We start from the raw sequence: 27,532 nt of genomic DNA, 5'->3' as shown, positions 1-27,532 counted from the left end.
AAATATCAGGGGCCTTGGCCTTTCGGATTTACACATGATTTTCAAACATTTTAGTATATAAGTGTTTAGAAAACCTGGGCATGTATTTATTAAACAGCTCAAGACATTTTGTAACTTAACTCATTTTCCTTAGTTAAGTATGTCACTGGTCATATAATATATTAACTTGACTAAATACTATTTTAGAAATTTTATTTTCATTTGCAAACCTTCATGTAAAAAACATCGATTTTTTAATTATTTTTTCTGTGAACATTAAGGACATCGACATAAGTTAAGAAATGACCTAAGATATTTATATTGCATTGTAGCCAAGGGGCAACTTTTATTCCAGAAGGATTATTTGAATTTTAGTTAAGAGCCACTACATGAGGATTACGTGCGAAATAGCAATTGGGCATGTGAATTTAGAGAAGATTTTTAAAATATTACTTTATAAGTTTATAGAAAAACTTGGACCACAAGGGACCCCAGAAAGTGAAGTGAAGTGAAGTTTTTTCGGTTTCGCCCACAAAACAAGACCACACACTCTCGCGCAAAATCGTGTCAATAAGAGTGACTTAGTATTTATTTTAAAACTATTTAGAAAAAAGTTATATTTCATGCTTTTCGATGAAGTTTTATCAATGAAATACAACATTAAAATTAAGGTTCTTTTATGTCAAATGCTTGTTTAGTTTTTCTTAAATGCATGATAGCCGCTCCCTAACTTTGACAGGTGATGGAAAAAAGTACACTATCTGACCTCAAATTGTAGACAAATAACTCTGAAGTCACAGTAGACTGGTACCCTGATTCTCTTGATCACATATTTCGAAAAAGTATTCCTCCGCAAGCAACTAGATCTGAACATTTTGAAAATTTCAGTATAGAGCATGTACATGTCATCTTCACAACAAAATGTATTGAATTTGACGAATTGTTTCAATTAGAACATTAGTACACACATAACTATTGAACAATGCATATTTCGATAACGTATAATTTAAAAACTACTTTTCGTGAGGAATCACAAATCACTTTTCCTTAAGCAATTATTTGGCTTTTCATAAAGGCATTGAATGATATCTTCATTTTTGTTTGTGCAAACCTTGTACATTAATATTGGGGAATAATAAGCAACATTCAACATTTATTGATGGCAAAAACTGGTGTTGATATTTAAATGTACAACCTTAATTTATGAACACACCTTTTGGTCGGCTTTAAACATGAGCTCAGATGAGTATTGACGCATCTTCGGCCTGCTTTAAATCCCATGTAGTCTTTTCAAAAAGCGACAAAGCCACAACAGCACTGATATCCGGTCAGCATGTGTCTCCGACTTTGCTGCTGCTATAAAGTAGGTCATTGTTGTTTTGTAAAAAAATGTGTTTGCGTCAATGCCGCACATTTCAAATATGATGAATACATAAAGTCAGCACGCTCTTTGATGTTTTCGCAAGGAAGTGGAAATAAATCAATGCAGCTTAAGTGTTCGTAGCCATTTATAACTGCCATTACAGCATTATATTGCATAACTATTAGCACTTAAGCGGGCTGAGGCGATATCAACGAACAATTAATTAGTGCGCACTTAGTTATCTATTATACAAAACATGCGTCCTCGTTATATGATTGGACGTTGTTGTAACATAAAACAACAAAAGTTATAACTATATCTAAAATCCACAACGGCTACGACTGTAATGGTATAGTTTCAATCCCGTAATGACGGAACTATTTATGACGGCGCAATTATCTTGGAATTTTAGGCTTTCCAACAGCATTCAAAATCATTTATTTTATACTCGTTTTTAAAGCAATGAACACAAATACAATACATTTTTTTACCGAAGCTGACCTAGTAACTGATACAAAATTTTGTGTAGAAATCAAGCAATAATTCCTTTACATTTTTTCATTATCAAGACATGGTGAAGTACACACAACTATCAAGCAAAATAAGATTTTGTGGGAATTGTTTGTTCTGATAGGTTTTTGACAGAAACAAAAATGGAATGTCTAGTATATAGGTTGGAATGTCTAGTATGTAAGATGGAATGCCTTATATGTAACTAGGAATGTCTAATACGTAAGTTGGAATGCCTGATATGTGAGTTGGAATGTCTAATATGTAATATTCTTTTCAATAATAATTCAGTTCTATATTTATGTAACCTTAAAGTTACCGTTTATTATATTGGAGGAATTGTCACCCGAAAACACAAAACTCTTGCAAACATATCTTGTAGAACTTGTATATTAATGCAAAATCTTTCCTAATGATTGTTTCCATGAACATCGAAGTTGACTAGCGCTACATTTGCAGTCATAATTACAGTTCAAACCTCATAACACCAGCTAATGTAATGAAATTGGAACCATTCCACAGCTGCCGTAATATGATGGCCATTTATTCGCAGCATTTCAAATGAAATGTCAATGATGCTAATATTTAACTGCGCACTAGATTAGTTTACAGGAAATACGTGACTCTTTCTTTCTATGCTGTATGATTTTAGCAAAGCCTGTATACAAATCAAGTGTATATTGATTCTTTTTAAGCAAATAGCAATTCTTGAACAGCACTTATTTTCTGAAAAGCCTTCGACTTATATCGATCGTCAAATCATTAAGTATACGATTTTACTCTGCTTTTTCAAAAACCTTTACCATTCTGTTGTACAGAGCCTGTGATTTTTGTCAGGAGAAATTAATAAGATTCTGAATGCCAGACCTTTGTATGCAGTTGATGTGTTTTTTTATAATTTCAAGATACAAGATACCTAAATCTTTAATTAAAGTCGGGAGTATTATAACGAGAAACATGAACTATTTTCCGAAATGGTTAACAAAACATACATACCATAACAAAGCAATGAACTAGTGACCTGGAAATAAAAGCATATAGTTTTTAATAGGTTACATATTGGAAAAAAGTATTTTGAAGAAAACATTTCTAATGATATCAATACAGTCAATTTCCAAAAGTAAGATGGATTAGAGCACTGTATACAATGATAACACCAACTAGTTTTCCCGGCTGTACGGCCAGTCCGCAATCGCACGGTTCCGCTAGTTGACATATCAATTTAAATAATAGTTTAGTTTTTAAACAGCAAAAAAAGTTTTAAGAAGCATTAAGTACATGGGAATAACAGCATGGTATTTTAATGTGTAGTTGGTAAACACAATGCTTTATAAAGTTAAAAAAAAAAAAAAAAAAAAAAACTTTTGAAGCTTGCTAAGAGGATACTTAATTTATCATGTAATTGTCTACTAGAATTTGCTGATGTTATCAGAAACGGTAGTGTACAAAGGCATGGTTACTCCCATGATTGGATCATTCCCTACCAACAGTGAACCATCCAAATCCCTGTCCGGCCACCGTCCTGACAATATCAGCACCTACCACTGTGTAATAATATTAATTGAATATTTCAGACAGTAAGACCTTAATAAAACTTGTCGACAAAAAACACACATGTATAAGAGAGGTCGTCAACAAATGTGATAATCAATGACATTCTCAGATCATTATTCACTCGAACCCTCAGTTTAACGAACATTTAAAATGTTATTTAAAACATTGGTTATGCATTGTCGATACGGGATTTTTACTTCGCGAATTCATCCGCCGATAAAGGCAATTAACGTTAACAGAATACACCTTCTTCAAGTTTCTATAATTATTATACCAAACATAGGCAGCACTCTATACACTTTAAGTAAATGAATGGATCTTAGCTTTAACTGTCTCTTGAGGATTGGCTCTCATTCCTGCGAACTTTTGCGGACAATATCCATAGCGTGTGACTTGCCATGGCAATTTAATGTTTTGAATTTTGAGCAAGGATAATATGTTCATTAACGCAATATAACCAGACATAACATGTATTTTTTTTATTTAAACTAATTTATATTAACAATGACAAAGGCGAAGCGTGTTGTCCTTTCATAGTAGGCATCTTTTATTTTAAGTATAAAATTATTCATGATGCGTAATATATCTTTTTCGAGTAGCATAAATCTGATTGTAATTGAAAACACAAGGACAAAAATCCAAAAAAATACAAAAAAAACAAGGAGTACAGCAGTATGATTCTCAAGAAAAACCGCACAGTTTACATCAATATCAACAGCAGTTTAATACCCAATATGCCTTGCAAAGTTTGCACACATATAAACAGAAGTATGATACTCGATACACCTCGCACAGTTGACACCAATATCAAAAGCAGTATGATATTGAAGATACCCCGCGCAAATTACACCAAAATGAACAGCAGTATGAAACTCAATACAGTTTACATCAATATCAACATAAGTATAAATCTCAAGACACGTCGCGTTGTTTACACCAAATATCAACATAAGTATGATTCTCAAGACACGTCGCATTGTTTACACCAATATCAACATAAGTATGATTCTCAAGACACGTCGCATTGTTTACACCAATATCAACATAAGTATGATTCTCAAGACACGTCGCATTGTTTACACCAATATCAACATAAATATGATTCTCAAGACAGGTCGCGTTGTTTACACCAATATCAACATAAGTATGATTCTCAAGACACGTCGCATTGTTTACACCGATATCAACATAAGTATGATTCTCAAGACACGTCGCATTGTTTACACCAATATCAACATAAGTATGATTCTCAAGACACGTCGCATTGTTTACACCAATATCAACATAAGTATGATTCTCAAGACACGTCGCATTGTTTACACCAATATCAACATAAATATGATTCTCAAGACACGTCGCATTGTTTACACCAATATCAACATATTAAGTATGATTCTCAAGACACGTCGCATTGTTTACACCAATATCAACATAAATATGATTCTCAAGACAGGTCGCATTGTTTACACCAATATCAACATAAGTATGATTCTCAAGACACGTCGCATTGTTTACACCGATATCAACATAAGTATGATTCTCAAGACACGTCGCATTGTTTACACCAATATCAACATAAGTATGATTCTCAAGACACGTCGCATTGTTTACACCAATATCAACATAAATATGATTCTCAAGACACGTCGCATTGTTTACACCAAATATCAACATAAATATGATTCTCAAGACACGTCGCATTGTTTACACCAATATCAACATAAATATGATTCTCAAGACAGGTCGCGTTGTTTACACCAAATATCAACATAAGTATGATTCTCAAGACACGTCGCATTGTTTACACCAATATCAACATAAATATGATTCTCAAGACACGTCGCATTGTTTACACCAAATATCAACATAAGTATGATTCTCAAGACACGTCGCATTGTTTACACCAATATCAACATAAGTATGATTCTCAAGACACGTCGCATTGTTTACACCAATATCAACATAAATATGATTCTCAAGACACGTCGCATTGTTTACACCAATATCAACATAAGTATGATTCTCAAGACACGTCGCATTGTTTACACCGATATCAACATAACTATGATTCTCAAGTTACGTCGCATTGTTTACACCGATATCAACATAAGTATGATTCTCAAGATACGTCGCATTGTTTACACCAATATCAACATATTAAGTATGATTCTCAAGACACGTCGCATTGTTTACACCAATATCAACATAAGTATGATTCTCAAGACACGTCGCATTGTTTACACCAATACAAACATAAGTATGATAATAAATTCAACTCCCAAAGTACACAACAATATAAACAAAGTGTCATACTCAAGACACCTCGCATTGTTTACACCAATATGAACAGCAGTATGATACCCAATACACCTCGCATTGTTTACACCAATATGAACAGCAGTATGATACCCAAGACACTCGCATTTTTACACCAATGTCAGCAGCAGTATGATACTCAAGATTGTTCGCACCAATATGAACATAATGTCAGAGGAACGTTAATCAAGGCACCCCGCACATTTCACAACATCTATGTACAGCAGACTTCAAACCAATACCAACAGCAGTACGATACTTAAGACACCACGCTCAGTTAACACTATTATAAAGAACAACAGTTTACCAACAGGTGCTTTAAGCGGTTGGTGGATTTGATCTTAAAGGATCTGTCACGAGTCGCCATGTTATACACAATTTTAGTTCAGGAAACATATTATTAAGTGTTACGTCATATCAGGTAACATGACGCCATAATTTGTTATATGTTCTTGATGTCATGTTCACTTTCAATTAAATTAAGACCGTCTTTAAAAGTATTTTTTTCTGGAAATAGTACGCTTTCATCTTAAGATCGGAAAATGTACGACTGTTTTCAAATTAAACTTCATTATAAATACGAAAATCGTACAAAATGAAAAATAAACGTATGACTTGCTGAATAAATATCTTGCAGATGAGAAAAGAGAATTTGTTCACAAACAGTTAATCAAATTGTGTTTATAGTATACGACATTTCTAAAATAAAATCAGAGATGCTTTCAGACACAGATTAAATTGAAATAGGAAAAACATGTCGGAACACGAAGCCCGGGGAAAACCCTTGACGGAGAGTAATGAGAGGAATTATTCAATTTCCGTAGAAGGAAATGGGAACCCTGGGCGGAGTTGTTACACGTCAGTCATATTAAAGCAATATTTTGAGAAAATCTATTAAACCATCCTGTTATCTCCGCCATCGAGGTTTGAAACATCACTCTGCCAACAACGATGTGTATCAAACGTCAGTGATGATTTATTCAGAATGTTTTCGAATGAAAAATGGATTCATTGTATTGAACTAAATGTATGAGAAAAATACCCATTTCTTGATCGTATACTATAAAGTACTTTTTTGCTTACATGACCACAACAGTTAACCACAATAACCAGCATAACCGAATTTAAAATAATGTGGGAGCCAGGAGCTTTCGCCCAAATTGTATGATACCACTAATTTAAGTAATTGCCCATGGGTCTTTCTCTGAATATTTTCTTAAGGCGCGTATGTCAAAGCTAATGGCAACACAAGATGCCAATGACCATAAACGTCAGACAGATGCTGGCATGGTGGGTTTATCATTTAATCAACGTCATTGAAGAAGGCAAAAGCTGATATACGATCTGGTTATTGGTTGGTTGTCCTTCAGTTCGTCTTTTTTTAGCCTCTAGCAACTCAAATCATGTCACCTATTTTAGAAGATGATTGTTTTTGGACAGTAATAAAATTATTGATTAAGATGTCATAAGGTTCTCCCTTAATGTTTTTCATATCAAAGTGTTTCATCAATGTTGACCTTTCTTCCAGGATCCTCCATCGAGGCCCTGATATTCGTATAGCTTGGCGTATTCGCGGCAGTCAAAATGGGGACGGGGGTCAGCTCCTACACTCCCCCACCTACGCCTCTAAGGACCTCTTTCCGGCAGGGACGCGCCACAGGTACAGGGCGGATTTCTTTTATAAACCTTTCTGTACCATACTCTGGTACGTTGGTATCGTTTACACATTCTGTTTCTGTATTAATAACAACGTATATTCACACCTGTATGGACATAATCTCTCGTGTTCATATTAATGAAAAGTTCCGATGATCATTTATGTATCCCTATTATTTTTACATCAGCGTTTTCAGCATTAGAAGTGAGACTTCAAATCAGATAATGTAGGATCGAAATGTGAGACTCTCAATAAGATGAAAAAGGTACGAAAAGGGAGACTTTCAATCCGACCACAAAGGTTCGAAATATGAGACATTCAATCAGATGGCATAATTTCGAAATGTGAGACCTTCAATCAGATGACATAATTTCGAAATGTGAGACATTCAATCAGATGGCATAATTTCGAAATGTGAGACCTTCAATCAGATGACATAATTTCGAAATGTGAGACCATCAATCAGATGACATAATTTCGAAATATGAGACCTTCAATCAGATGAAATAATTTCGAAATGTGAGACCATTTATCAGATGACATAATTTCGAAATGTGATACCTTCAATCAGATGACATAATTTCGAAATGTGAGACCATCAATCAGATGACATAATTTCGAAAGGTGAGACCTTCAATCAGATGACACAATTTCGAAATATGAGACCTTCAATCAGATGATTATTTTAGCAATGTGAGACGTTCAATCAGATGACACAATTTCGAAATGTGAGCCCTTCAATCAGATGATTAGTTTCGCAATGTGAGGCCTTCAATCAGATGACATAAATTTGAAATGTGGGACGATCAATCACATGACATAATTTCGAAATGTGAGACCTTCAATCAGATGACACAATTTCGAAATGTGAGACTCTCAATACGATGACACAATTTCGAAATGTGAAACATTCAATCAGATGATTAGTTTCGCAATGTAAGACCTTCAATCAGATGACATAATTTCGAAATGTGAGCCATTTAATCAGATGGTTAGTTTCGCAATGTGAGACCTTCAATCAGATGACATAATTTCGAAATGTGAGACCATCAATCAGACGACATAATTTCGAAATGTGAGACCTTCAATCAGATGATTAGTTTCGCAATGTGAGACGTTCAATCAGATCAAATAATTTCGTAATGTGAGACTCTCAATACGAAAACATAGGTTCGAGGAGGGAGACTTTAGGTTCGAGAAGTGAGACTATAAATCATGATCAGTTGATATAAGTTCGACAGTAGTTTAGAGAAAATGGTTTATGAATATATGTACATTTTACTATTTTTAATTCAGCAAAATGTTTAAGAAGTGCTAAGCAAGTTGCTTCTACGAAGAGAACAAGTGGAAACATTTATGTTTGGCATGTTGTAACGTGTCCGGCTGTTGGTGGCTAGATGGTGGTGTCTGGTTGTTGGTTTCTGGTTGTTGTGGCTTGATTGATGTGGTCTTCGTGTTGGTGTATGGCTGATTTTGTCTGGTTAAAGGTGGCTAGTACTTGGTTTGTAATTGATGGTCCTTGTTGTCGATATCTGCTTCTTGTTTGGTTGATGATATCTGGTTGTTGTTTTTTGTGTGATTGTTGGTGCCTGGTGTTGGTGCCTGGTCGTTGTGGTCTGGTGATGGTGCCTGGTCGTTGTGGTCTTTGTGGTCTGGTGATGGTGCCTGGTCGTTGTGGTCTGGTGATGGTGCCTGGTGATGGTGCCTGGTTGTTGTGGTCTGGTGATGGTGCCTAGTTGTTGTGGTCTGGCGATGTTGTCTGGTCGTTGTGGTCTGGTGATGGTGCTTGGTCGTTGTGGTCTGGTGCCTGGTCGTTGTGGTCTGGTGATGGTGCCTGGTCGTTGTGGTCTGGTGATGGTGCCTGGTCGTTGTGGTCTGGTGATGGTGCCTGGTCGTTGTGGTCTGGTGATGGTGCCTGGTCGTTGTGGTCTGGTGATGGTGCCTGGTGATGGTGCCTGGTCGTTGTGGTCTGGTGATGGTACCTAGTTGTTGTGGTCTGGCGATGGTGTCTGATCGTTGTGGTCTGGTGATGGTGCTTGGTCGTTGTGGTCTGGTGATGGTGCCTAGTTGTTGTGGTCTGGTGATGGTGCCTGGTCGTTGTGGTCTGGTGATGGTGCCTGGTCGTTGTGGTCTGGTGATGGTGCCTGGTCGTTGTGGTCTGGTGATGGTGCCTGGTCGTTGTGGTCTGGTGATGGTGCCTGGTCGTTGTGGTCTGGTGATGGTGCCTGGTCGTTGTGGTCTGGTGATGGTGCCTGGTCGTTGGTGCCTGGTGATCGTGCCTGGTCGTTGTGGCCTGGTGATGGTGCTTGGTCGTTGTGGTCTGGTGATGGTGCCTGGTCGTTGGTGCCTGGTGATCGTGCCTGGTTGTTTTGGCCTGGTGATGGTGCTTGGTCGTTGTGGTCCTGTGATGGTGCCTGGTCGTTGTGGACTGGTGATGGTGCCTGGTCGTTGTGGTCTGGTGATGGTGCCTGGTCGTTGTGGTCTGGTGATCGTGCCTGGTCGTTGTGGTCTGGTGATGGTGCCTGGTCGTTGTGGTCTGGTGATGGTGCCTGGTCGTTGTGGTCTGGTGATGGTGCCTGGTCGTTGTGGTCTGGTGATGGTGCCTGGTCGTTGTGGTCTGGTGATGGTGCCTGGTCGTTGTGATCTGGTGATGGTGCCTAGTTGTTGTGGTCTGGTGATGGTGCCTAGTTTTTGTGGTCTGGTGATGGTGCCTGGTCGTTGTGGTCTGGTGATGGTGCTTGGACGTTGTGATCTGGCGATGGTGCCTTGTCGTTGTGGTCTGGTGATGGTGCCTGGTCGTTGTGATCTGGTGATGGTGCCTAGTTGTTGTGGTCTGGTGATGGTGCCTGGTCGTTGTGGTCTGGTGTTGGTGCCTGGTGTTGGTGCCTGGTGATCGTGCCTGGTCGTTGTGGCCTGTTGATGGTGCCTGGTCGTTGTGTTCTGGCGATGGTGCCTTTTCGTTGTGGTCTGGTGATGGTGCCTGGTCGTTGTGATCTGGTGATGGTGCCTAGTTGTTGTGGTCTGGTGTTGGTGCCTGGTCGTTGTGGCCTGGTGATGGTGCCTGGTCTTTGTGGCCTGGTGATGGTGCCTGGTCGTTGTGGTCTGGTGATCGTGCCTGGTTGTTGGTATATGGCAATTGGTGTCTAGTTGTTGGTTTCTGGTTGTCGAAGTCATGTTATTGGAGTCTGGGTGTCTGGTTTTGGATGTTGTGATCTGATATTTTGGTATCTGGCTGTTGGTGTCTTGTTCTTGAAGTCTAGTTGATAGTGTCAGGTTGTTGGTGTCTCGTTGCTGTAATCTGGTGTTGGCAACTGAATGTTAAGGTGTTTGGGTGTTAGGGCCTTTGGGCGTTGCGATTAACTGGCGTTTTTTTTCGCACAATAGGGTCTTCGGACGTTATCGTATTTGCTTCTTGCTGCTATACGTAATATACGCATTGTCATGTAGTTTTACTGTTTCCATATATGTGTGAATAAGTATGGGATTGTTAATGCATAACCTCGGGTTATTTAATGATAATTTATAGAAATGGGTGTTGTTAAATATGAATGCGTTCTTTGAATTCATGTATTGAACACGCTATTTAACTCACATACTTTGCCTTACATTCTTAGCTGATAGTGCAGCTGGATCTGATACAATTTAAACTGGAGAATATCAGTAACAGACCTATACAGTTTTAGTACTAAACATTATGATCAACAAATGACAACAAAAGTCATTACTATCAAGAATCTTGTATAAGTACCGAGGTAACTACATCTGCTAGGAGAAGTATCACTTAGACAAAACTCTAAATTTAACACAAAAGAAGAACCATTGCTTTGCAACTAAGGTACTTCAATGACTTGGGATATTTATTATACAATATAATGACGTCTTTGTTGTAAACATGTGCTAAAATGCCAATGTTTTTTCTTCGAGTAACAATAAACACTGCGCTTTTCACTTCCTTTTAAAAAATGTGAACGTGATTTTCCTAAAATTATTGAGGCCTTGTTGTCTGCAGTGTCTCATATGTCGTCTTTTTGTTCAATAAAATAAAGTGTTCGTTATCCGAAATGCTCAGATTGTCTTATTAATGAGTTTCAGTTTTGCAATTCTAAAATGTCTAATGAGATATTAGCACGAGACCATCTTCTAGACGGAAGGCTTCAAACTGACGTCCTTAAGTAGAAAATTTCAAAAATGTGTAACGGTAATGGAAAATGTTTTATTTGAATGTCACAACCTACACATTATCACAATATATGGTATGGAGAACGGGGATGATACTCTATGTGTTGGTGCATGGTGAGCGTGGAGGCGTGATGTGTACTCCACAAAAAATGAACATCATGTTAAGGGAATCAATTTATGATGTTTCTTAGAAATGTTAATTGCTTGAAAATGATGTAAAGTTGATTAGCGGGATACATCATTGCGTTCAGTGTTGCGGCCACCATAAGCGAGTCGTATGTATGCTTAAACAAGGAATATGAAAACAGGTTTCGCATGATGAACTGTTTTTATCTAGATCATGTCTCAGTTGAAAACGTCATATGACTTACTTGAGGAACAACGCTTTATGAAAGCAATTACTTTTTTGTCATTTATTTTTGTATACACAGTTACCATATACATATTAATATGTTCATACACACAATACTGTCATATAGAAATCTTAATAATACTAGTGTAAGGTTTATAGCTAATTTTGAAATCAAGCAAAATGTATATTTTTGTATTTTGTAAAAGGTACTTGCAACGTTTTGAATTTGTGTGTCTGCATTTAAGTGGTCTGATATATTTGAGAATTTTATACCTAAGGTTACAATTTAGAGATGCACTTTTCTTAATCCTTATTGTACTTTAAGTGAAGTTTCATAAAAATATGTTATGGTTTAATACAATTAATCGACGACTTGTCCCTATGTATAACTAGTGAAATTATGGCTGTATACAAAAGCTTGATTGCTGGGCTTTAAAGCTGTACTCTCACAGTTATACAATTTTTACAACTTTTTTTAAATTTTTTGCCTTGAAAAGAGCAATTTTTTGCATAAATTTCTGCAAACCAATGATTTAAGATTGCTGACAAAAAATCAGATCGTACATTTTCGTATTTACTTTCGAAAATTAATGTTTTATGGCATAAACCGTTACTAACGGTTTAAGAATTGCATAAAACAACCTTTTTAGAACTTAAATATACAAAATCGGCGATCTAATTTTTGTCAGCAGTAGTTATAGAAGAGGTTTCCATGGATTTTCGCAAAAGTTGTTTTTGCTTTCCTTTTTCTTATTTTTCTTTCTCGGGTTTCGGGGAGGGGCCTATTATCGCCCATGCAAACTAAACTGAAATTTATTGTTATCTAGGAGACATAATTTCTTAATTATTGCTTCAGAGTTTTCTTGTCGCTTCATAATTTCTCCTAAGAAAAACATATTTTCAAATTATCACTCATAGTGTACGCATGAAAGAGCTAATGCGAGGCAAAAACATGAAAAAGATAGATTGCCCCCCGCAGATTTATACCGAAGAGTTATCTTGTTTTTTTTCCAGAATTTCACATAACCTTGTCTGACATTTCGAATCAACAACTAAAGTATGTGACTTTATTTCCCTATATTCATAGATTATGCCTAAGCTATACCTTGCCCATGCCTGTTGTGTTTTTTTCAAGTCTATTTTTTTCAACGTATGGCCACATGGCATAATAACGACGATTAATGAACACCAAATTACATCAATCAGAAATAACAGCAAAATTTGTCATGTTTGATTATTTAAAAAAAAAATCTTGTAAAATCTTGAAAAAGTGGCATTGTTACCAACCCAGTCTTAATTCATTGGTACCTAGTTGAAAGGTTCAGGGGTCCATATACCAACATACAACAACGAGAAACACACGCCACAAGACAACAGACGCAGATCACACGCAAGTTTTAAATATTTTTAAGATAGGCCTATGCATACGGACAGTGACCGAGGCCCTTTAATGATCTTCTTTTCTTAATTCGCATTGAATGACTACTCCTTCATTATCCAATGTTTCAAAACAACAAACGACTGTTACATAGTGCATTGCATAGCGTTTATGGTGGTTCTATTTAAAGTAAGAAACAGTTACTTTAGGTTATTAGGCCATTCTTTTCATTTTGAAACAGCTGTAACCTAGAAATTTCTTAAACAAGAATATTTAAGCTTTGATTAATCAGGGAATAGATGGACAATGCTATACAGTAATTGAAAAAAAAACCAATAACACTGTTTTCGTTGCTAACGCATTGAACGTTTTTGTTACAAGGTTAGCAAATCAACATTCTTCAGCCCGTTGTCGCATGGAACAATCCCTGTTGTAGATACGGAATAAACCCCTAAAATAGCACGAATAAGCATATACGAATGTAGCTCGAGAAAAAACTTTTATTGTTGCACGGAACAAGCATCCATTGTAGCGCGAGACAAGTCCCAATTGTAGCACAGAACAAGGCCAAATTTAAACCCGGTCAAGCCCCATATTGAAGCACAGGAAGCCCCACTTGTAGCCCGGAACACGACCCTATTGCAGCACGGTCAAGCCAATATTGAAGCACGGGATGCCCCACTGGCAGCCTGGAACACCACCCTATTGCAGCACGGTCAAGCCCATATTGAAGCACGGGAAGCCCCACTGGCAGCCTGGAACACGACCCTATTACAGCACGGTCAAGCTCATATTGAAGCACGGGATGCCCCACTGGCAGCCTGGAACACCACCCTATTGCAGCACGGTCAAGCTCCTATTGAAGCACGGGAAGCCCCACTTGTAGCCCGGAACACGCCCCTATTGTAGCACGGTCAAACCCCTATTGTAGCACGGTCAAACCCCTATTGAAGCACAGTCAAACCCCTATTGAAGCACAGTCAAACCCCTATTGTAGCACGGTCAAACCCCTATTGTAGCACGGTCAAACCCCTATTGAAGCACAGTCAAACCCCTATTGAAGCACAGTCAAACCCCTATTGTAGCACAGTCAAACCCCTATTGAAGCACAGTCAAACCCCTATTGTAGCACAGTCAAACCCCTATTGAAGCACAGTCAAACCCCTATTGTAGCACGGTCAAACCCCTAATGAAGCACAGTCAAACCCCTATTGTAGCACGGTCAAACCCCTATTGTAGCACGGTCAAACCCCTATTGTAGCACAGTCAAACCCCTATTGAAGCACAGTCAAACCCCTAATGAAGCACAGTCAAACCCCTATTGTAGCACGGTCAAACCCCTAATGAAGCACAGTCAAACCCCTATTGTAGCACAGTCAAACCCCTATTGTAGCACGGTCAAACCCCTATTGTAGCACGGTCAAACCCCTATTGTAGCACAGTCAAACCCCTATTGAAGCACAGTCAAACCCCTATTGTAGCACGGTCAAACCCCTATTGAAGCACGGGAAGCCCCACTTGTAGCCCGGAACACGCCCCTATTGTAGCACGGTCAAACCCCTAATGAAGCACAGTCAAACCCCTATTGTAGCACGGTCAGACCCCTAATGAAGCACAGTCAAACCCCTATTGTAGCACGGTCAAACCCCTATTGTAGCACGGTCAAACCCCTATTGTAGCACGGTTAAACCCCTATTGAAGCACTGGAAGCCCCACTTGTAGCCCGGAACACGCCTTTATTGTAGCACGGTCAAACCCCTATTGAAGCACAGGAAGCCCCACTTGTAGCCCGGAACACACCCCTATTGTAGCACGGTCAAGACCCTAATGAAGCACAGTCAAACCCCTATTGTAGCACGGTCAGACCCCTAATGAAGCACAGTCAAACCCCTATTGTAGCACGGTCAAACCCCTATTGTAGCACGGTCAAACCCCTATTGTAGCACGGTTAAACCCCTATTGAAGCACTGGAAGCCCCACTTGTAGCCCGGAACACGCCTTTATTGTAGCACGGTCAAACCCCATATTGAAGCACAGGAAGCCCCACTTGTAGCCCGGAACACACCCCTATTGTAGCACGGTCAAGACCCTATTGTATGACGATCAAGACCCTATTGTAGCACGGTCAAACCCCTATTGTAGAACGGTCAAGCCCCATATTAAAGCACGGGAAACAAACTTCTTTTGTAGCATGGAAAACGTCCCTATTGTAGCACGGAACAACCCCATATTGATGCACGGGACAAGCCCTTATTACCTTATTGAGCAACCCCTATTGTAGCACGGAATAAACCCATAATGTAGCATGGGGCAAACCTCTATTGAAGCATGGAACAAGCCTCAATTGTAGCATGGAACAAGCACCTATTGTAGTATGGAAAAAGCCTCAATTGCAGCATGGAACAAGCACCTATTGTAGCATGGAACAAGTCTCTATTGCAGCATGGAACAAGCCTTTATTGTAGCATGGAACAAGCCTCTATTGTAGCATGGCACAAGCCTCTATTGTAGCATGGATCAAGCACCTATTGTAACATGGAACAAGTACCTATTACTGTAGCATGGAACAAGCACCTATTTTAGCATGGAACAAGCACCTATTACTGAAGCATGGAACAAGCACCCATTGTAGCATGGACCAAGCCCCTATTGTAGCAAGGAACAAGCACCTATTGTAGCATGGACCAAGCCCCTATTGAAGCACGGAACAAGCACCTATTGTAGCATGGACCAAGCCCCTATTGAAGCATGGAACAAGCACCCATTGTAGCATGGACCAAGCCCCTATTGTAGCAAGGAACAAGCACCTATTGTAGCATGGACCAAGCCCCTATTGAAGCATGGAACAAGCACCCATTGTAGCATGGACCAAGCCCCTATTGTAGCAAGGAACAAGCACCTATTGTAGCATGGACCAAGCCCCTATTGAAGCACGGAACCAACCTTGTAAGAAGAAGCCCATACTATAGCAAGCAACAAATATCTATTGTAGCACGGTACAAGTCCCTAATGTAGCATCGAACAAGTTTATATTGAAGCATGGAACAAGCCTCTATTCTAGCATGGAACAAGCACATATTGTTGCAAGCAACAAGCCTCCATTGCAGCACGGTACAAGTCCCTTATGTATAAGATGAAATTAAACATCCACAGGAACATTAGATACCATTATTAATTAAGCGCATCAGTGTTAATCGATCCATTACAAGATGGTATAACCCCCACCAAGAGTGATCAAACTGGTGTTCACAGAAATCGAGAGAAAGCATTATGAACCATTATTGCCTCTTTCCCTTGGAAAAAGCACAGTTCAATTCATTAAACTTTACTTTCTACGACTCTCCGCGACAATATTGTACTTTTGTATTGGTAGTTATACTCTTGTACGTGGTCGTTTTAATTGTGTGTAAATGCCAACATAGAAAAACTCTCAATTCAGATCAACACTATTTGTGTGAAATATACGCATGTCTTGTAGTAAAAAACTACCAGGATGAGTCTTCTTAAGCAATTGAAACAAAATTCTTCTCAACATTTCGTACAATTGTGATTTTCCCTCCAGTTTCTGGTGTTGCTTCTTCATTTAAATTCCACATAAACTCAATTCATTTGGTATTGCCTCGTTCCCATTTCTATGAGATAACTGTAAAATTAAGCATTCATTTATTTATACTGCCATGTTGATATAGTATCTGTCGTAAATTATGCATATATATTGAGATCTTAATTGTATGACATTTCCCGGGGACCGGTTTGTTGAATGGGCACTTAAGAAACAAGAAACTGGCGCAAGAACGATGCGAAAAAATGACTGCAATAAAATGTCTATAAAAAGAAACAAGATGTCAATTGAAGCTACCGTCAAACGCCTACGTATTAAAGAAATACCGGAGTAAAGCTTTTATATACAAAAATTATTTGTGTTTGGTAATTCAAATGGCAGCCAACGGCGAGATCATTCATAAGTGCATTGTAATATTTCCGGAAGAAATGTACAAACGACCATGATTTCGATTTCGTACTTTGAATTATCTGATCATACATGACTGATGCCAAATTCGATGTAAGTTTGGTTGCCAAAGTAGTTATAACACACTGACCTTCACAAGCTGCTGCTGCCCAGCAGACTAAAATGTAATCAATATCCTGTTTAAAGGCGTTAGGCAAACAGACAATAAACGAGAAACAAGCCTCTCTTAACATTGTTTTGTTAATTAAATATCAACGGCGGCTAGCAAAATGTCGCAGGCCGAACGAATTTAGTAGGCAGCCAGGGTGACCACGTTGTTATGTTCTAAACAACATAAATGCATCTAAACGCGTAGTTACCATGTATACATCTCTTGGTCTTTACCTTATCTCAAACAACTTCATTCATCTTGGAGCATACGGCCTTTCCAGCTTTCCATTGTATTAGGTTTGCCCTTTCTTGTTTGGCGCCGGACAATGCCAATTTTGTTCATTAGATCGATTTTGAGATTTCTTCTTTTCACTGCAGATGGATTTTCTTTCTGTGTTGCGTTGGTTTCTTCGCAAAGTTTTGGCCAATTCATATACAACTCTGCAGTATAGACTCTGTGTTTAGTTGTTGCTTTGCTTTACACTTTAACTCTTGGTTCAGAATTCTTGGTCTGGTCTGTTTCAAGTTATCGTTTCCAAGTACGAAATTGCGTACATAACGGTCTAATGGATGTGTATGTTTTTCCGTGCTTGTGGTAGGAACGGGTTTTTCCAAGTCGTGCTTCCATATCGTCCTCTGTTGTTTTCTGTCTTCCAAATGTTATATCCATTGCCTGAAATGTTTTGAGCTATTTTGTCTCAATAGTGTTGAGTTAACCTTTGTTGAATTTTAGAGTAGTTGTGGGACAGGATTCATCTGACTGTCATCTGGAAAGTCGAGATCTTCGGGCTGATTTTTAAAAGTCAACATTTTCCTTCTGGTCTATCTCGGGTGGTCTTCATGATCCGATCAATTACTACCAACAGCAGACAGCTTTTGAGAGGTTCTTGTCGCATATAGAATCTTTGCCTTTATTGATGCTAAAATGACACAGACGATGGTGATAGCTTTGTTTAGGATGCCATTGTGCCACATGGTCTACAAGTCGGTGTTACTATAAGCAATATTGAGCGCCTTTTTTCTAGGTGGTGACTCTATCCACCATACCACCCCTTTCTTTCAGCCGGTGTTGTACCGTATTCAATAAGCATCTATCTTAGATTACTCTTAATCTTAAGAGCAAAGTCTTAGTGTCTTCATTTATCAATAATTCAATAAAAACACCCTGATTTCAATTTCATATTTAAGTAAAATTAATGATGATTATCGAATATGTCCTCTGGACACTGTAGGATCCCCATCCTGTGGACTAATTTGGACTACCCCATTCTGTACATGTGGAGTTCACATTTAGACCTGTACCTTTTCCTATAGGAGGTGGGCTAACTTCAGGTTACCATTAAGGAAATCTTGATGAAAGGCCGACCTTGATTTGCTTGTTTACACAGAACATTTGTTTACTCTGCGTCTCGCTAGATGGCGTGTTGTTATGTAAAGGCTTAAGTTATCATTCTGGTGTGTTGCAATTTGAGCCAATATTGCTGTTGTCAATCAGTGTAATTTTGTATAATTTACAGCTATTCTTGACTTTTTTCTCCATTCGAGTATATTCAGTCTGGACTTCTTTTGTCTGGAATATGATTCTAGTTTAAAGCAGTTTCTTTAGGGATTTTTTTCTGCTGTCAGTCCTCTTGGTGATATCTATGATGTATGTGAATTTACTTCCATTTCTGTTCCACTTTTTCTCAAGGGTGTCATCTTCAGAGTTTCCAAAATTGATGAAGATATCTTGTATAGCTATTTGACTGCAGCCCTGCAGGTAATGGTAAAATATGGGGTCTAGTGTACACATTCTTATGGACACATAATGCTATTATAACCAGAATTGTATTGTCCGAGACAATTTCATCGACTCTAGAAATGGTTTATGCCTACCCATTTTAGCACTCAGCCATCGTTTATTCGTATGACACATCGAACAGTCCCTTATTGTCATTAAGAAATCAGAATACTTCATTTAAAACATAATAATTCAAGCTTCTTTTGAGGCTAATGGCGTTCAATGTAAGAATGCTTTAATATTATTTGTGGCGCCATGTTACAAAGAAGCATTTAATTTCAGAAAGTATTTCTCGAAAACGTGTGCAATATTTCCATTTAGAGTTCATTTTTGAAGGATATGAAGTATCTAGTTTAACTGGTAATCGTGACTGATCCAAAAGTGCATTTCTGGTATCTAATAAATCTCATTTTAAGTAAATGAACGTTCTTCTTGCCCTTTGCAGATGACGAGGTGGACCTCATTTTCGAAGGTACAAATGTGACGCGCACGGACAACCACGTTGGTCCGGTGATCATCAAGAACTGCATGGAGGAGTACCAGCACGTGCCAGACTTCAACGAGCCGCTCGTGTATGGTAGCGTTGGTGACAAACAACCCAAACATCTCCTCATACAGGTCAGGGCCCTGCTTCGATAATCAAAAGTCGTAAATCTTACACTGCTTAAGAGTGCTCGGGGACATCCGTAAAGTTACGGGCAGAGTCTATGCATCAATTCTCTTACGACGATATATTTTTTGTTAAAACGCAATTCACTCCAGAAACAGGTTAACGCCTGGAAATTTACGATCTTAATCCTTCCGATCTTTATGTAATCGGGGCCCAGGGGGGCAATAGTTTAGCGCGCTGAACTTTACCGCATAGGTTCACTACACGTCTTCCATCTGCTTCTGCTTTATGTGTTCAATATTGGTACGAGGTTTACCTTTTTGGTAACGCTTGGAACTTTTGTAATCAGTAGAAATTAGAACAGTTCGAAAATGTACTTTGAAACGTTTAGTGTGTCACTGCTCTGTCATTTTAGTTAAAAAGTCATAGTTATACCTGTATTGTTTAATAACGGAAAGTGAAACTTGATCAAACTAGAAAGAAAACCAACTTTTCAATAAAAAACGTTATATGGTTTATAAATAAATATTTTAGCAACCTTATATCTGATCCGATCCAAACCATGTTTTGGCACCATAAACAAAAATGCTTTAAGACAAAACTCAAAAGGTGATAACCAAAACGCACAACTTAAGATTTAAACAAATTCTATCAATTTAACTGCTTTTTTTAAGAAAATCGAAAAGCCCCTGGCGTATCACCCGTTTTACCACTATCAATCATAGATTATTTTCAGATTTCGTCAAACCCTGATTTGTTTGTTTATTTTTTAGGAAGTTAAACTCAACAACAACAGGAACTAAAAACACTTTCGCCTCATTCTTTGACCATGCAGGGTTGAACAAATCTAAAAATTCTCTTATATCACTAGTGCCTTTTGACAAACTTTAAAGTCTGAGATGATGTGACAGTAAGCCATTTGGGGATAAAGTCTTACTTTAGACAGCCCCCGCAGTAGTTTTATAAAACATGTGACATGAGCGTATCGTTAACGATTTTGTCAAACAAATAACAATCGTCTGACAATTCGGTTGTGTGGACCAAAGGACGTTTTGCCGTCTTAAAAATCATTACGGTACTGTACATTAAAGAACTCTTTTTAACTGAAGAAAAAGATGAAACAACGTATTTTAAAGAAGATCAGTTTCACTCGAAAACAATATTTACCATGTCCTTCAAAGCAGTTGAAGTTGTTTTGTTTTTCTTATGGCACATTTAACCTTTATAGAATAGGTCCCTTGTGCTGGAGGGAATTATATTTGTGAAGTTGATAATGCAATCACGATTCTGCGAAAATAAAAAGCAGTTCCCTCGAAACGTATAATTTTCTCATCGTTTACGGCACGAACATAAAAATATAAAGTAAACAAAGCAAGTCATTGATTTATGTTATGCACATGTACGCAGGGGGAGTATGTGTTGGTGCGGGACCACTGCCTACCGGAAGGGGAGTCATCGCGGCAGCTGTCGCTCATGCAGGCCAAGAGCTGGGCGCCCGTCTACTGGAGCGGCCAGCCGACCGCCCGAGAGTTAGCCTCCATTATCAAGGCGCTAGAAAACGAGTCATATCCGGTAGGTCTTTGTATAATATGCTCATACAACATAAGTAGTATCACACCTATAAAACATTCTGAATTGCCTAACCCTGAAAACCATGAGAGGTGTTTAAGATACTTCTAATGGTAAATACTTCAAAATAGACGCTAAATTGTCTTTAATAATTATGGTGATATCATATATAAACTTCGCCTTTTTTCGCAAACGTTGTGATCAATTTACCTAAGTAAGGTGAGTTGCCATGGATACCAGAAATCTCAATCTAGCGTTTGATGAAATACGCCAATTTCTTCCCATCCCTGAGGTAAGGGTTTCATATCTTACTACCAATTTACAAACATTTTCAACTCTTTATGTTAATTTGATGTTAAAACTCAGCGAAATTCCCGAACAACCCTCGTACATGAAAAGTCATTTGATATTTTACTTTAAAGTGACAGTCTTATAAAACATAATACATACACATGTATAAACACATTAATTTTGAGTGATAAACCTCTAACTACTTAATGAATAAAACATTTATGGAAAATATTAATTACTGATAACAAGATTGTAATCGTGTTTTTAATAACTGAAAACGCAACAATATTAAATAATTGTTGAGTGCTTAAAGATTTACTAGGATATACCATCGTCTCATAAGGTAGAAAAACCGTGTTTTTGCACATTTCTTTCCAATTAAACTGGGTATCCTTCATAAGAACCATTGTTTTCGACATCTATCCATCCTTTTTGGTATATTAAAAATGAATTAATTGTGGTAAATCTTATTTGTTAGTAAGAGTGCATCTTTAAACTTGTGCTCGTACAAATCAATTTCCCCATGTTATCCTACATGGCATTCTTAACTTGTACAATACACGGACAACTGGGTGACGCTGTCCCTCACGTACACGTATGAGGGTAGTTCAAAGACTTTGTGGATATATTTAGTATAACATTACATGGAATTTGAACGAAATACCGGTATCGTGATATTTATCCGGTAATCTGCTCTTCAAATTTGTAATATCATTTTGAGAGTAACATCGATCTTCCATATATATACAAGTTTGCCAATAACAAATAGATGCAACACTGGATTTCAAATGTTCATTCTGACGTCATTAGTTTCGTAGCATAGATAACATGTCAATCACGTATTCTTTGAAAGATTTCAACAGGTATAACTGTTCTTCTGTCATTTTACTGGTACATCACCATGGTCAGGGGGTCCAACGTAATTTATTTTTTCGGAAATTTAAGTGAGGGAAATGAAAGATGCGGAACAAAATGACGGGTTGTGAAAGCCATTTTGTTCCGCATCGAACATTTCCCTCACTTAAATATCCGAAAAAATAAATTACGTTGGACCCCCCCCCCTGCATGGTATTAGGGGATAAAATATTGAAGAGAATAAATCATCCATGTATGATTTATAACATAATTATGTAGGTATACTCCTAATCCCATAATAAGTACTCTTTTAGCATTCGTTTTTTTTCAGGTGATAAAGGACATCTCGTTGTTTCCCTTTCAAAAACATGTAAATATTTCATATAATATTGAAGTGATAAATGAGACATTCTTAAACAACCCTCGAACATGAACATTCGAGTATGGCGAGATATCAAAAGCTTAACAATTAAACATGTATACAAAAAAGCGCAGCTTGAACCAGTATAATAACCATATTTAGCACTTTAAGACCAACGGAGAAAATAACTGTGTCTCATTAGGGATCAAGAGACGCCGAGATCGCGAACATCTCTGTGGGAGATAGGATAAATGCATGTATATTCTCGAGAATCAATAAAGTCTAATGAGCAAAAGCTTGCCAAGGTACCGCGACCGAGAACTGCGAATGTCACGGACCTGCGAATGTCACGGACCTGCGAATGTCACGGACCTGCGAATTGATCTCAGTCTTACATAACCAGTTGCCTAACCATTCAATAAAGCGTTACCACAGAAACATTAATATATCCTCGATCACATTTATGGCTTGATGTGAAAAACCATATATGACGACCATAAAGAAAGGGACATTTAATTTGTGGTGATAATCATAATGGTTGGAAGTTAAAAGATAGAAGACTTATTGAACGATATAATTTGAAATGATAGCTGAGAATGGCAAACTAGTTTCGTTTAAACTTTATCCTTGATCATATATCTACGATCTTCTCGTAAATATGAACTAAAGTCTAAGCTCACGAGACATTTATTGCATTATATGTTTTCTTTTCTTTTGATTACAATGGAACTCTAAAGAAAGTATTTTCAGACAATTTCATTAAGTAAACAGTCTACGGTTCAATTATGACTAGGGATGCTATCTCCGCAGTGTGTTCCTTCTATATAACATTTGCGTTTCCATTTCTGTAAACGTGAAGCATTTTTTTCGGAAAAATCTGTCAACATTACAACTTTGTTGTTGTGTCAAAATGCCCCAGACTTCCTAATCAACAAAGTCTTGAGAGTTCTTGATGGCATATTTTCAAATAAGAAAGTTATTCAATAAAATAAGAAAATATAGAGGATAAAATTCATTTTCTGTTGATAAAAATGCAGATATCCTTTTTAAAATAGCTGCAATTACCACATAGCTTCAAACCTTTGTTAATTGGGAAGCTCTGGCAATTTTGACTCAAAAACATATTTATTTTGTATTAAGACCTTTCCGGAAAGATGTTACTTGTCATGCTTTTTTATTGGAGATTATCTAATAAAATCTGCTTTCGTTAAAATGGCTCAGCTCCTAATAACTACAGCTTCACATGTTGCAACGGATTTACGAATTATGCTTGCTAAATATTTAACCTCAAAACTTAATAAAAACTGATCTTTTTAAACATGATTAGTTTTTGTCCTTCAAAAGACGTTTGCACGGTGGGAGGCCCTTAAATACCATTTAATTAAATAATTATTCATTGTCGACATGTAAATATAAAGGAACTCTAAAGAAAATATTTTACAGACAATTAAATTAAGTTGACAGTCTATGGTTCAATTATGACTGGGAATGCTTTCTCCTCAGTGTATTCCTTCTATATAACGTTTGTGTTTCCATTTCTATAAACGTGAAGCATTTTATTTCGTAAAAGTCTGTCGACATTATAACTTTGAATTTGTGTCAAAATGCCCCAGACCTACCTAATCGACAATGTCTTGAGAGTTCTTGGTGATAACTTTTCAAATAAGAAAGTTATTCAATAAAATAAGGAAATAGTGGATGCATTTCATTTTCTGGCTACGAAAATGCAAATATCTTTTTCGAAATAGCTATTATTAGAACAAAGCCTCAGGATTTTGTTGATTGGGTAGTTCTGGCAATTTTGACACAATTTTTTTTATTTTGTATTAAGACCTTTCCGGAAAAAAATGTTTTTTAATTGGAAATCTGAAAAAATCTTCTTTCGTAGAAATGGCTCAACTCCTAAATACAGCTTCACATGTTGCAACGGATGAATTATGCTTGCTAAATATTGAATCTCAAATCTTAAATAAAACTTAGTTTTTGTCCTTCAAACGACGTTTGCACTGTGGAAGGCCCTTAGATACCATTTAATTAAATTATTATTCATTGTTGGCTTGTTGCAGGAAATTTTAATGTTCAGCATGCGAGAAGAGCCCGTGTTGTTTGTAAACATAGCAGACGACTTTATCCCGTACACGATCAAGTCCCGCAAGACACTGCGAGAGTGTGTTGTCACGGGAAAACTCGTCAAGGAGGCGGACCTGTACGAAGCAAGCATTCGGAAAAGGGTTCGTGTTGGGCTTGATCTGAATATATTTCGATTCCATGAAAAATGTAATTATCAAGAAGACCACTTGAATACACTTCAATATTTTAATTTGAGTAGAATACACCATCAGGGTTTTGAGAAGTTGTAATTCCAGCAAAACAGTACAACCGAATTAAGACCATATACGTCGCCATTTTTATTGATTTCTACTGACATCGTCCTATACGAGACATAATGCAAATACTATTCGAAACAGACACATTCATTTATCAATTGCATTATTATGGTTGTTTACTGGTGGTCATTGCCTCTTTTAAAATATTTAAATCGTTGTTTTTAATTAACATTGACCTCAACACCATAGAACCCTCTCTTCCTAGAGACCCCACTTTGCCATGTCATTAGCCAATGCAACAAACATACGGTATATGAAGAAACGTTCTCAGTTATAGCTTTATCAAAAAAGAGGTAACTATTACACAGTTCAATGGTAAACAAGATCATGCCGAAATGTAATAGTTCTTTTATCTTTAAAAAACAACAACAATTACTATTTGACGTCGCGAACACAGGTTGTGACATGGAACAGTTCATATTTGGCGCTCAGTCAATAACACTCTTTTCTGTGTATGTGATAAAGGCAAACATCAACTGTGTTCACGGTGCAGTGGTTCAATCATTGTCCTCTGGCGGATGCTAACAGTCAGTGTTCTGAGAAGTGAAGACACAAGAGACTTAAAAACAATGCGTATAAAATGCGAACTTGAGAACGATTTCTTCTGTCATTAACGAGCCTTTTATGAAAACATGACAGGTTAATTCTAGTATATATTCTGGATGATACCTTCACATAATAGAGCAATCAATAACCAGATGCACAGACTTGTTTTGTCAGAAAAGGCATAATAAATTTGTTAACTTGATGCTGGTGACGTTTGAAATTCAATAAAAATATATAATTAATGATCGTTGTCCGTGCAGGTTATCGACATGGCGATAAGGAACGATGATAATTCATTTTCCTTCTACAACGACATTGAGGGTATGGTCGGAGAGCCGCACGTGTATCCTGTTCAATTCGAGGACAACTTGCTTGTGGCAGAAGAAGTGTACTCCAGACTCGCATTCTCCAACCCCAAACTTAGGTAGTGGGGAATAACGACTCTCTAAACTAGCGTCATGTAGTTTGTAAGGTTCGATTTCCTATTCTGATAGATATAAGATATGTAAAATGCTGGAAACGATCCAGCGTTTCTAGGCATCAGCGGCAAGTATTTCAAAAACAAATGTATGCGTCTTCAACGAAAATTGCCAGCATCCCGAGGTTATATCTCTTAGAGTATCAAAATAAAATTAAAAATAGATGTCATATATTGGTATGACACAGACCTATAACGTGCGTTGTCTGTTACGAGTAGCAGACTTGTATAACGTTAACTTACACTAACCGTATTTATATAACGTGTATTCACAGATACCGCCGCCTGTGTTTTCCGCTGCACTCCGCACCTTCAGACCTGGAGGTGGACCACTTCATATCTATAGCACAGGTTAACACACGATAATCAACATGCTTTCGCACAACGGAAATGGAAATAGAGTGCATTCGAATACTTCATACTTATTGAGCAATGCATATTCATATTATGATAATATTAATTGTTGAAAATCAGCAATAATTCCAAAGAAAAGCAAACTCTGTTTATTACTTTGTCATGAAGCATACACAATTTGTCGCGTCATCTATTCTATTGCAAACACATGTACTTTATGTAATAACATTGTCTTAATAGTACTTTATTCAGTAAGTCTGTATTATTTGCAGGATTCCCCACTGATGTCAGCAGATGGGAGCCAGCCGGCCATGTTGTTTATATGCCAGACCGGAAGTGGGCGGTCCAACGTGGGCGCAGTAATGGGTTATCTCCTGCTCACTCACAAAGAATGTGACGCCAAGCAAAGACGGTAGGTCTTCCAGAAATAATATAGAAAACCTATCTAAAAGCGAACACCTTAAACGGCATAACTATCAGTGCACATTGTTCGGTGAAATAAAAATGATTGTTATTTCAAATTACATCTTTAATTCACTTTGCACACCTCATTACATTGCTGAGAAGCGAATTTGAATGAGTTGAAATCAAATTACTCGCAATTTCCAGACAAACGGTTTTCCAACTTAGAGTATATGGCCCGTGTTAAGCTCTGGATCATTTCAACAAACATTTTAGTCGTAACTTGAATCAACTTAAATATGTATAAATGTCACAAATGGTTACACACTGAGGGCGTTTTTGTTGGTAATAAACTAGTTTTGGTTTAAAATCGGTTTCAAGAACTGTGTATTTGTTGTAACAGTTTATTATAAACGAAAACCAGTTTTATCGTTTGTTTGTCGGTTCGTTCCACCGGAAACTTAAGTGCACTTTGAAAAAACAACACGAGG

The 27,532-nt window shown here is 37.6% G+C and overlaps 1 protein-coding gene across 1 annotated transcript in view; it reads left to right on the top strand.

The window, feature by feature from the left end:
* The window catches only part of LOC128224219 (paladin-like), a 49,848-nt gene that overhangs the window by 3,378 nt on the left and 18,938 nt on the right, over positions 1-27,532 (top strand). Inside the window, exons 2-8 of the mRNA XM_052934004.1 lie at positions 7,251-7,382; positions 19,634-19,806; positions 21,206-21,370; positions 24,941-25,105; positions 26,068-26,231; positions 26,561-26,636; positions 26,912-27,051. Of these exons, the coding sequence (XP_052789964.1) occupies positions 7,307-7,382; positions 19,634-19,806; positions 21,206-21,370; positions 24,941-25,105; positions 26,068-26,231; positions 26,561-26,636; positions 26,912-27,051 (959 nt within the window). The 5' untranslated portion in view covers positions 7,251-7,306. The remainder of the gene's footprint in view (positions 1-7,250; positions 7,383-19,633; positions 19,807-21,205; positions 21,371-24,940; positions 25,106-26,067; positions 26,232-26,560; positions 26,637-26,911; positions 27,052-27,532) is intronic.

The sequence above is a fragment of the Mya arenaria genome, chromosome 2 (genome assembly GCF_026914265.1).
Source record: "Mya arenaria isolate MELC-2E11 chromosome 2, ASM2691426v1".
Taxonomy (NCBI): domain Eukaryota; kingdom Metazoa; phylum Mollusca; class Bivalvia; order Myida; family Myidae; genus Mya; species Mya arenaria.
Note: the sequence above shows the minus strand (reverse complement) of the source record. Positions and strands in the feature narration are given on the sequence as shown.